The 12,332-nt window shown below is 46.9% G+C and overlaps 1 protein-coding gene across 24 annotated transcripts in view; it reads left to right on the top strand.

Annotated features, from left to right (window-relative positions):
* IQCE (IQ motif containing E) overlaps positions 1–12,332 on the top strand; it is a 54,821-nt gene that overhangs the window by 3,046 nt on the left and 39,443 nt on the right. For 10 of the 24 annotated variants that reach the window (XM_074034293.1, XM_074034292.1, XM_005549028.4 and 7 more), the window contains exons 2-6: positions 5,154–5,201; positions 6,999–7,044; positions 9,923–10,051; positions 10,595–10,729; positions 11,812–11,882. In XM_074034293.1, coding sequence (XP_073890394.1) covers positions 5,154–5,201; positions 6,999–7,044; positions 9,923–10,051; positions 10,595–10,729; positions 11,812–11,882 — 429 coding nt within the window. Of the gene's footprint in view, positions 1–4,878; positions 5,202–6,998; positions 7,045–9,922; positions 10,052–10,594; positions 10,730–11,811; positions 11,883–12,332 lie in introns of all 24 variants that reach the window. The other 14 variants (XM_074034305.1, XM_074034301.1, XM_074034295.1 and 11 more) reach the window with 2 other exon arrangements.

Here is a 12,332-nt window from a genome sequence, read left to right as displayed (position 1 = left end):
GGTCTCATAGAATGAATTGGGGAGCGTTCCCTTCTTTTCTGTTTTTTAGAAGAGTTTGTGAAGGATTGGTGTTAATTTCTCTGTAAATGTTTGATAGAATTCACCAGTGAGACCATGTGGTTCTGGGATTTTCCTTATTTCTATAAGGTCAGTAGTGAGGCCCCTCTTCCCCCCCCCCCCCCCCCCGTATTTTGATAATTTCATGTCTTTGGGTTTTTTTCTTGGCTAAAGGTTTGTCAGTTTTGTTGATCTTTTCAAAGAACCAACTTTTGGCTTCATTGATTTTTCTGTTGTTTCTATTCTGTATTTCATCTATTCACTAATTTTTATTCCTTTTACTTCATTTGAGTTTAGTTTTCTGTCTTCTGGTTTTAAAGGTAGAAGTTTAGATTATTGGATTATTGCCTTGAGATCTTTTTTTTTTTTTTCAATATAGGCATTTACAGTTCCAAATTACCCTCTAAACACAGCTTTTGTGTTTTGATTACTTGTTTTTGTTTTTCAGAGGCAGAACCTCACTGTGTTGTTGGTGCTAGAGAGCAGTGGGACAATCACAGCTCCCTGCAGCCTCAAACCCCAGGCTTGAGTGATCCTCCTGCCTCGGCCTCCCAAGTAGCTGGGACTACAGGCATGTGCCACCATGCCTGGCGAATTTTTTAATTGTTTGTAAACACTGGGTGTCACTATGTCACCCAGGCTGGTTTTGAACTTCTGGACTCAAGCAGTCCTCTCTCCTCAGCCTCCCAAAGTGTTGGGATTACAGGCATGAGCCACGGTGCTCAGCCTGCTTTTGTTTCTTTGCGGCTGGAGTGCAGTGGCGCCATCATGGCTCACTGCAGCCTCAACTTCCTGGGCCCAGGTGTTTCTCCCACCTCAGTCTCCTATGTAGTTGGGACCACAGACATGTGCCATGATGCCCAGCTAATTTTTTGTAGTGTGTGTGTATATATAGGGTTTCTCCATGTTGCCCAGGCTGGTTTTGAACTCCTGGGCTTCAGATTACAGGCGTGAGCCACCACACCCGGCCCTGCTTTTGTTTTTAAGGTGGAAGATTAGGTTATTTATTTGATGTGATCTTTTAAAAATATAGACATTTACAGCTGTGTGTTTCTCTTTGAGCTCTGCTTTAGATATAACCTGTAAATTTTGATTTTTAAAATTCACTCATCAGCCGGGCACAGTGGCTCACGCCTGTAATCCCAGCACTTTGGGAGGCCGAGGTGGGCAGATCACAAGGTCAGGAGTTCAAGACCAGCCTGGCCAACATAGTGAAAGCCCATCTCTACTAAAAATACAAAAAAAAAATTTGCCGGACATGGTAGTGTGCGCCTGTAGTCCCAGCTACTCAGAAAGCTAAGGCAGGAGAATTGCTTTAACCTGGGAGGCGGAGGTTGTGTTGAGCCTAGATCATGCCATTGTACCCCAGCCTGGGCAACAGAGCAAGACTTGGCCTCAAAAAAAAAAAATTCACTCATCTCAGATATTTTTAAATTACCCTTGTGATTTCCTCTTAGACCCATTGATTGTTTAGGAATTTGTTGTTTAAAATCCAGGCCAGGCACAGTGGCTCTCGCCTATAGTCCCAGCACTTTGGGAGGCTGAGGCGGGCTGATCACCTGAGGTCAGGAGTTCGAGACCAGCCTGGCCAACATAGTGAATGAAACCCATTTCTACTAAAAATACAAAAATTAGCTGGGTATGATGGCGGCACCTGTAATCCCAGCTACTCAGGAGGCTGAGGCAAGAGAATCGCTTGTACCTAGGAGGTAGAGGTGGCAGTGAGCCAAGATCACACCACTGCACTCTAGCCTGGGTGACAGAGCGAGATTCCGTTAAAAAAAAAAAAAAAAAAACACTACATTTGTGAATCCCTTTCTTTTGTTGATTTCTAATTTTCCTTGTTGTCAAAGAATATACTTTGATTTTCTCTTTTAATTCATTGAGGCTTTTTTGTGACCTATTGTCTGGTTTATGTTTAATGTACACTTGAGTAGAGTACGTATTCTGCTGTTGTTTGGTGGGGTGCTCTGTAAACGTCTGTTAGGTTTTTAGTGTTTGCTGATCAAGTCTTTCTAACTCCTCGTTGATCTTCCGCCTTGCTGTTCTGTCTATTAGGAACCTGGCCCTGCCAACACCTTGATTCTGGACTTCCAGCCTCCCAAACTGAGACACTTAATTTCGGTGTGAAGTCACCCCGTTTCTTCTGTTACAGCCACCCTGACACAGGCTGAATGAGCTTAATCTAGCATGGAAATAAGTGGCAACCTCAGACAGTGCTTGAAGGAGGCAGAACAGATTGGCCGTTTTGTGTGTGTGTGTGTGTGTGCATGTGCTGTGTATGGTTGTATTCTGCTGATTAGAGGTGTGGATCCTTGGACTGTTGTGTGATTTCAGGTGTGTGTGTGTGTGTGTGCGCGCGTGTTTGCGTGCGTGCATGTGTGTGTGTTCTGTGTATGGTTGTATTCTGCTGATTAGAGGTGTGGATCCTTGGACTGTTGTGTGATTTCAGGTGTGTGTGTGTGTGTGCGCGCGTGTTTGCGTGCGTGCATGTGTGTGTGTTCTGTGTATGGTTGTATTCTGCTGACTGGAGGCATGGATCCTTGGACTGTTGTGTCGTTTCAGGTGCGTGTGTGTGTGCATGCGTGCGTGTGTGCATGCATGTGTGTGTGTGTGTGCTGTGTATGGTTGTATTCTGCTGACTGGAGTCGTGGATCCTTGGGCCGTGGTGTGATTTCTGGTCCTGACTGCGTTTCACCTCTTCCCTGCACTACAACTGGCAGACTGGAGGCAGCACGGCTGGAAGGGAGTGGTGGAGAGGGCAGCCGTTGTGGGTGAGATCAATGCATTTTGTTTACTACACATAAAATCTCATTCCTTCGTTGAATTTCAGGTCATTCAAAAAGTCTTCAAGATTTTCTTCACAGCAGGGAATAATGACAGATGTTTACAGAGAAAAGTTGCTGCTGCTTTTTTAGACAGTTTTCAGCAGGTTCCCCTCCATCCTCTGCAGGCACATCCTTGTGATGCCCAGGGCTGACTTGGCTTTTCTGATCCCCCGCTAACCTGTGTGTCCAGTTCCCGGCCTGCCCTTCCTCAGTTTTGTACATAATTGTAATACACTTTGCTAAAGGAAAACTTCTCTCTATAATTGTCATGTGCTGTTTGTGCCTAAAAGGTCACCTATTTAATGATATAAAAAATGTCAGTCAGTGACTGATTTTTTTAAAGATTCCATTTATTTGGAATGCACCATCTTCCCTTTGCCCCTCGAAATGCAGTCACACTGCACTTGTGCCCTGGCCTGTCTGTGTTCAGGGCACTGGATCACTGCAGCTGCACCTTATCCGTGTATTCATGCAGCCAGATATTTCTCATAGTTTCACACTGCTAGCAAAATTGGCACTTCATGTACTATTAACCTTGTAGAAAATATGTTTGCTTTTCAGAATGCAGTAGCATCCCATTGTGATACTACGCGGACTCAGCTATACCAGCGACAGGTGGCAGAAATGTCATCGCCTCCTCCCTGAGCTGTAGCACTATTGGTTCATAATAGGGTATTCAGCTCTAATTTCCAGTGTCCGCATCGGAAAGCACCATACAATCTTCCGAGGGAGTTTAAACTTTTTTTTTTTTTTTTTTTGAGATGGAGTCTTGCTCTGTCACCCAGGCTGGACTACAGTGGCACAATCTCGGCTCACTGCAACCTCCGCCTCCTGGGTTCACACCATTCTCCTGCCTCAGCCTCCCAAGTAGCTGGGACTATAGGCGCCCGCCACCACGCCCAGCTAATTTTTTGTATTCTTTAGTAGAGACGGGGTTTCACTGTGTTAGCCAGGATGGTCTCGTAATCCGCCCGCCTCGGCCTCCTAAAGTACTGGGATTACAGGCGTGAGCCACCGTGCCCAGCCGATTAAACATGTTATGCTTTCTCTTTTTGGATTTCAATTTGAGTGAGTAAGTTAATACAGAAACATTTTTGTCTTCAAAAAGCTTCCGGTTTTTTTTTGTTTTTTTTTTTGCCATCTTAGTGCTGACATCAGACAGTGCAAATTTTATTTCATTCCCTGGGCCAGGACAAAGTCACTGGAATAAGAAGGCAAGAACCTTTATAGGCCCAAATGCCTTCTCGTTGTAATGCATATGTTTTTGTTTTTGTTGGTTTGGGGTTTTTTTTTTGTTTTTTTTTTTTTTTTGAGCTGGGGTCTTGCTCTGTTGCCAAGGCTGTAGGCGTGGTCATGGCTCACTGCAACCTCGACTTCCTGGGCTCAAGCAATCGTCTCACCTCAGCCTCCCAAGTAGCTGGGACTACAGGTGTGTGCAACCACAGCCTGGCTTATTTTTTAAATTTTTAAGATTTTTTTGTTTTTTTGTTTTGTTTTGTTTTTTGTTTTTTGTTTTTTGAGACGGAGTCTCGCTCTGTCGCCCAGGCTGGAGTGCAGTGGCGCGATCTCGGCTCACTGCAAGCTCCGCCTCCTGGGTTTACGCCATTCTCCTGCCTCAGCCTCCCGAGTAGCTGGGACTACAGGCGCCCGCCACCGCGCCCGGCTAATTTTTTGTATTTTTAGTAGAGACGGGGTTTCACCGTGGTCTCGATCTCCTGACCTTGTGATCCGCCCGCCTCGGCCTCCCAAAGTGCTGGGATTACAGGCGTGAGCCACCGCGCCCGGCCAAGATTTTTTTGTAGAGAGTGTCTCGCCATGTTGCCCAGGCCGAGTTTGCTTTTTAAAAGATGACTCTGACCAGTTCTTACCAGGAGACAGTCACAGATTTGTTGTGCTTTGATGTAAAGATGAATAAGAGTGAGAACATGTATGTGAAAATGAAATGCTTTCGGCAAGAACTGGTTTTGTTTTTTTTTTTTTTTTCTTTGTCAAGACACAATTCTGTGGGAAATAGTGTTCCTGGATTTGCAGACATTTGCACGCCTTCTGGGTGGCGTTCTGTGTTTCTTCCCCCCACCCACCCATTCCTTCTGATGAGACCGAGGAACTGGCCGCTGCCCAGCTGGAGTGTTCCGAGTGGCCTTGGAGCTGGATTTCTGGAGTTTCTGTTTCCGCAGCTGTGGACGGGCTGTTTTCACTTTTGTAAACGTGACTGTTGGAAGCCCAGCAGGTGCCGTCGAGTTACAGTGTTTGCCTCTCTTCCTCCAGGGAGATGACAGTCTGTCTGCAGTCACCTTTGACTCTGACGTGGAGACGGTGAGTGCCGCCGGGCATCAGCCGTGCGCCCCAGGGCTGGTGGTGCTGCCCTTGCAGATTTCACTCAGACTGGTAAAATGGGCCATTCTCCACAATACTGTGTTGAGAGCTGGAATGCATATTCCAAATGCTACTTGGTGTTTGAAAAGTTTCCAGCCCTTCGTTGGGTTTAAATACCTGTGGTGATAACTTTACAACTTTTATCCGGAAGTGAATCTTGAGCAGGGCTCACGTGAGGTGGATTGCTGGTCCCTGGCCTGCAGCTGGTTTTGCCCTGCCCCCCACACCCCCATCCTGACACTTGAGGGGAGGAGGAGAGCCCCTGCTAATCTGTTGGAAGGACCTGATGGGAGAAAGCAGACCTGGGCAGCCACCATCCCAAGCTGAGCCGCTGCCTGGCCTCCCAGCCTGGAAAGGAGAGGGGCAGGAGTGGTGTCTGATGGCCCAGTGGCACACTGTGGCCCCGGCCTGGACTTTGGGTTTGTTTGGCAAGCTGTGCAGGGTAGAAAAGGAAGCGTGCCAGTTGTTCCCGTATGAGCAAAAAAAAGCTTTTGTTACTGCAGACGCAGATCTAGCAGAACTGCAGCCGTTTTGTTACTGCAGATGCAGATCTAGCAAAACTGCAGCCGGCAGAACGAACCCGGTGCCAGCCGATCTCAATTCCACGTTTGCTCTGTGGACTCAAGGGGGAGCCTCAGCTCCACTGTCTCCCTCCAGGAACCTCTGTCTGCAAAGTCAAGGATTTTCACTCCATGTCGCCGAGGGCAGGGGATGCTCCCCTGATGCTCCCCGGAGGAGGAGGGATCCAGACCAAGCCCCAGGGAAAATTGCCCCCGCACAGAGCCTGGGCTCACTGTTTCTGCTGGAGGGGAAGTGAAGAGACCTGGCCGCGGTACCCTTACCTGCTCGGTCTAGTGCAAGGTGATAAGGAAGTTAAGGTTGGAAGTGTGGCAGCATCTTCCCCAGGCCATGGCACGACAGGTTGAGTGTCTCTAATCCGAAATCCAAAATGCTCCAAAAATGGGAACTTTTTGAGCACCCTCATGAGGCCACAAGTGGGAAATTCCACACTTCAGTTACTTCACACAAGCTTTGTTTCATGCCCAAAGTTATTAAAAACACAATCTAAAGTTAGTTTTGCGCTATGGGTATAAGGTATACATGAAATATAAATGAATTTTGTGTTTAGACTTGGGTCCCATCCCCATACCTCATTATATGGATGTAAATATTCCCAAATCTGAAACACTCTTGGTCCCAAGCATTTCAGATACGGGATACTCACCCGGTAGTAAGCAGTGGAACCAGATCTGGACCCCGTTCTATGTGTGTCACAGGAAACCACCTTCCAGACAGGGTCTGCCTTTGCTGGGCCTTCTTCCTTAGTGGGCTTTGCAGTTGACTTACATGCAGGGATTTCATCTCACCACCTCCACCCGAGTGGACAGAGGTGCACGCTGGGGCTTCCGGGCTGGCTGTGCGGGCAGTTTGGGCAGGGGCAGATATGCCATTTGTGTGGGACCCTCAGTCTGAATGTCAGGAGCCCAGGCCCAGTGGTTTTCTGTCATTGGAACTTGTGCTCTGAGAGCCCAGCCCCGAGCACTGATGTGAGTGCATTTTTCTGGGGTCTGCGTCGGGCCCTGCATGTCCTGTGCCTGGACCCTCCTTACATCCCCGTGAGCTAATGTCCTCTTGCTGCTCTTACACGACCCCTGACCGTTTCTGAACATGGCAGGGTCTTGTGACGCACCATTGTGGGAGCTCAGCAAGCCTTACGCCATTTCTTCTTTCTTTCAGAAAGCAAAAAGGAAAGCTTTCCACAAACCTCCACCCACATCGCCAAGTAAGTATGACCGGCCTGCCTTCCCTCTCATGCCCACGTTCCCTGGTGTCCTGGAGAGAAGGAAGGGTGTTTGCTTTGTACATTTAGGTAGCTGAGACCTGACGCCTCAGCCAGGTGGCCCCATTCCCTCTGGGGTCTCCCAGTTTGCGCTGGGGTCTCCCCCATTCATGTTGGGGTTCACGCTGGGGTCTCAGGAACACGTGGAGTCCCTGCCGGTGCCAGTGACGAGCCCTTTCTCAGGGCTGAGGCTGCCATCCACACCCCAGCCTTCCTCCGACAGGGCCTCTAGGCCTTTCGTTTTCTTTTTCTTGCCTTCTCAAAGGCTTACCTCTTCTGAATGCTGCCAGAGTTAAAGGATTTTTGACCTGGGATTTGTTCCTGAGAGTCAAAGCTACTGAGAAGGTGTAGTTGGTGCAGGATGGGTGGAAAGTTCACCTTTTTTCCCTTTGGATCGCCCTGGGCTTGTGTTGCTGCCAGGGTTCTGTTCTTCCTCACCCTCAGTGGGAGGAGGGCCGTGTTTGCCCCCTGCCTGTCTGGAGGATGCCGCGGAGATGGGGTTAGTCCAGGTGGCCCCAAGGCCCCTCTGTCCCTAACGCCGCTCTCGTGTACAGCAGCCCATGTGCCGACCTCGTGCGTACAAACATGTTCGTGATCCTGTAAATCCTAGGCCGGCGTCCTGTGCTGCCCCAAAGGCTGTGGCCTTCCCTGGCTGTGCCATCTGCAGATGTCTATTTTATATACACGTATCAGGTATTTCAAAGGTTGAGTCAAGTGTATGACGTACTCAGAGAATATAAAAAAACTTTCCTACTGGCCCAAGGAAACCGTAATTAGAAAGGTAAATCCCTGCAAAGAAAAGAATGCATGTTATATGTTGCAAATCAGTATGAACACTAGAAGGAAATCACCTAGCATTTTGGATTTTTGATGTTCTTTCTCTCCTTCCATGGAGAAAATTGAGAATTGATATAAAGTAAAAGGCCAGGACCAGGGGTGCCTCCTGACTCACACTTGGGGCCTGTTTTTCTCCAGGTTTCCGGTGCCGTGAGTGTAGGGACCATGTCTGTCCTGTTCACTCAGCCAGTGTTTTTCTTGAAGGCCTGGTCAATCTGCTTGTAGGTTTGCAGCTTCCACCACGTTCCGAGGCTTTGCATCGTCCTGGTCACCCTGCGAGGAGGGCGAGGCAGGCGATGATGTTTTTGTGCTTTCTGAGTTTGTCGTTTTCCGGGCAGTATCAAACGTTGGCATGTCTCCACCACCCTGTCGCCGTCTTCTCTTCCTCCCTCCCCGCTTTTATCCGCGTGCATACATGCTTTCCTGAGGAACCCTTCCTACTGGCCGATAAACCCACACGCTCTTAGGAGGGAAAGGTAATGCGTGGGGCTTTTTTCCGCTCACTCATTTACTTGTATAAATGACAACTTAAATCTTTACATTTTGGAAGAACTTGAGAATATCTCGGAGGTGAGGTTCTGTGGTCCTGGGGTGAGTGAAGACGCATCAGGGTCCCTGCGCCTTTATTCCCTCATTCAGAGTTACAGTGGCAAATTTCCCACACATTGTGAAACCACGGGAAAAACGTAGAAATTTAAACATTTTGAACATATTAGACTTAAATTTTCAGAACCTACTGACATACATTTTGCAATTTAAGATATATAAGAATGTTTTAAGAGTGCCTTAGTTTTTGCAAGTGTTTATTATTTTTTTATACTTAAAGAGGTAAAATCTCAGATAAAGATTTTAAAACATTTCCCTTACTTTCATACAAAATCAAGAATGCTCTGAAAAAGTATAATTTTTCTCATTTCTTTTAGATATTTTACATATTAAGTTCTAAATATTGCTTTGTTACTATGTAATGACATTAAACATTTACAATGTTAAATAAAAAGGATACAAAATTGTATGTTCACTATGATTGTGACTATGTAAAAACATATATATCTCTCTAAAAATTGGGGGTAAGAAATTAAATACTATAATAAATATTGGTAGAATTCATATATTTCCCGTTATATTCTTCCCATTACGTTCTGTTCTTTTCTCTTTTCTTTTCTTTCTTTCGAGAAAGAAAAGCCTGTTACTCAGGCTGGAATGCAGTAGTGTGATTCACAGCTCACTGTAGCCTCCTGGGCTCAAGAGATCCTCCTGCCGTAGCCCCCTTGAGTAGCTGGGACCACAGGTGTGAGCCACCGCACTTAGCTGATTTTTAGATTTTTTGTAGAGACAGGGTCTTGTTGTGTTGCCCAGGCTGGTCTTGAATTCCTCGTCTCAAGTGATCCTCCTGCCTTAGCCTCCCAAGGTATTGGTATTACAGGCATGAGCCACCATGCCTGGCCCCGTTATACTGTTTCTTTTTTTTTTTTTTTTTTTTTTTTTTTTTTTTTTTGAGACGGAGTCTCACTCTGTCGCCCAGGCTGGAGTGCAGTGGCGCTATCTCGGCTCACTGCAAGCTCCACCTCCCGGGTTTACGCCATTCTCCTGCCTCAGCCTCCCGAGTAGCTGGGACTACAGGCGCCTGCCACCTCGCCCGGCTAATTTTTTTGTATTTTTAGTAGAGACGGAGTTTCATTGTGTTAGCCAGGATGGTCTCGATCTCCTGACCTCGTGATCCGCCCGTCTCGGCCTCCCAAAGTGCTGGGATTACAGGCTTGAGCCACCACGCCCGGCCTATACTGTTTCTTTATAATAAAAGTTGGAGGAGAAATGTCAGCGTGTAGGTAAAGTAACTCTTTTTGAATTTTTGCCGGAATGTTTGACTAGAGTCCCTGCCCTCGCGGATGTTTTATTTTCCCCTTCTGTCTTTCTGAAGCTCGTGTGTTGAGCTCACGCGTTGCTCTCGGGCACCTCTGAATCCATGTGTTGGCTTTTCTAGAGTCACCTTATCTCTCTAAGCCAAGAAAAGTGGCCTCCTGGAGGTCCCTCAGGACGGCAGGGAGCATGCCTCTGGGCGGCCGAGCGTCCCTGACCCCGCAGAAGCTGTGGCTGGGAACTGCAAAACCAGGTATGTGGTTGCCACACTGGAGGCCCTTCCTGCTTCAGAGAAGAGTTCAAGAAATTTCAGGGAGGGGTTTGAGATGGAGTTTTTAATATTCCTTGTTTGAATTATATTGTCTTTAATTTTCTCCAAGACACTGAATATTTTTTTATGTCATGCACAAACGTGGTTTCGCCAAGTGGCACTTTAGCCTCCCTTGGCCCCGTGTGGTCTCTGCGTGGGAGTGGTGAGTTGGAGCCGGTTCCAGCCGTCTTGCCAGAGCCAACTGTTACAGTCTTAGGAGTTTGGTGGGCTGGTCAGTGCCATGCTGGCTACTTGATATTAGACATGGTAGAAATATTTCTACTGTGGAAATAGGCAACTACTGTAATCAGGACTTTATTAATGTATATTTGGGAGCCGGTTATTAACCATTTACCAGCACACCACTGACGGCTGGTGTCTACCAGTGATTAAGCTTTCTTCAATCCAGGAAAGTTGATTAGAAACAAAACCTCCCATTGTGTGTGTTTGTACCTGTCATGTTAAACCCATGCACATTCAAACCAGGAAGTCTGACCCAGGCCCTGAACTCACCCCTCACCTGGGAGCATGCGTGGACCGGCGTCCCCAGCGGCACTCCCGACTGTCTGACAGACGCCCTCAGAGTGAAGAGGCCACATCTCAGGCGCTCTGCCAGCAACGGTGAGCATGCCAGTGGTGGCAAGGCCGAGGCCAAGGAAGAACAGGAAGGAAAGGACAGTCTCTGGGCTGGAGGCGTCCTTCGTCAGAGTGGGATTTCAGGCTTCATGTGTGAGCTCCGTCAGTGGGAGGTTTTGGGAGGCCGTGGGAACAGTGACTCACGAAACCCGCCTGCACCAGAAGGTAGCTTTCCTCGTGGGTGCAGAGACGTCTTGCCAAGTGTTATTTGTGCCTCCCACCCTAAACACAGAGGCCTGCTTAAATTTATTCATTGAGTAAATGATATTAGGAACAAATAATAATAAATAAATAATGATAAAAAGTCCAAGTTGCACCAAAGAGAATCAGCTTGTTGCTGTGTTTATGTTCCTGTCTAGTCTTTTTTTTTTTTTTTTTTTTTTAGAGATGGGATCTCGCATGTTGCCCAGGCTGGTCTCAAATTCCTGGACTCAAGTGATCCTCCCACCTTGGCTTCCCAAAGTCCTGGGATTACAGGCGTGAGCCACCGCGCCTGGCCTCTCGCTTTATCCATGTTTCCCACCTATCTTCCTTAAGGAAGAACAGCTCCCAGGGTGTATTGAAAACCTCCTCACTGTACCCCAGGAATTGATTACCTTCCTGCTTTTACTGGTTAGGAGTTATCTTTTAGGCTGAAATTTAGATGTTTAATATACTAGGTATCATTAAAACCAAAGTAAACATGACTGTTTTTACATTGGAATGGGCGCTGAGATGCTCTGTGCATTTTTTGTGTTTGGTATTTGTTTGTTTTGCTATTTAAATCTGAACATGTCCCTCCTCCTTCCATGAGTCCCTTCTTTCATCCTTTTACTGTCGTTAAACTTGGTCTTCACATCTTTATTTATTTCCTTTTTGCTTCATCTCTATATCTACCATTTTTAGTTTTCTTGCTACTTGGGGAAGTATCATGATCAGGCCAAAAAACATGGAATTATTTTTGCTTTTTTATTTTTTTCTTTTTTAGAAGGAAATGTTATTAACTTCCAGATTTTCCTTAAAGTGTAGCCAATAATTCTTTCTACTTTTTAGATAGTCTTTGAAAAGATTTGTCTATCTTTCTCTAGGTCATGTCCCTGGGACTCCTGTCTACAGAGAGAAGGAAGACATGTATGACGAGATTATTGAGTTAAAGAAGGTAGTATTTCGGTTTGTTCTCTATTGATTTGAAACAGTGAAAGCTTCCTATAACAATCTATTAGAACATCAGTGCCTGTGCTGGGAGGTGCCCAGATGGGAAGAGCGGCAGCATTGGGGTTGAACCTGAGTTTGAGCCGTGGCGTAGTATCCTAGGAGCTGGTGTTCCTGGTTAAAGGCCGTAGCACCAGCACGTAAAAGGCAGCAGAGCTCATGTTCCATCTGTGTTCTGCTTCTCCAGCATGATGGGGAAGACTGGATGAGGACTAGATAAACTTCAGAGTCCCCTTGTGTCCTGAGATTGGGTACTGTGATAAGGCCACTGGTAGAGTTATCAATAACCTTCCATGTATGCCATGCTTTATGTTATCAAGACATCTCATGTGCCCTATCTCAGTTGCCCTCTACAGAAGCTCTGTGGGACAGGCAGGGCCACTTGTTACAACCACCG

Source organism: Macaca fascicularis, chromosome 3 (assembly GCF_037993035.2).
Source record: "Macaca fascicularis isolate 582-1 chromosome 3, T2T-MFA8v1.1".
Taxonomy (NCBI): domain Eukaryota; kingdom Metazoa; phylum Chordata; class Mammalia; order Primates; family Cercopithecidae; genus Macaca; species Macaca fascicularis.
This window is presented reverse-complemented; position numbering and strand designations above follow the sequence as displayed.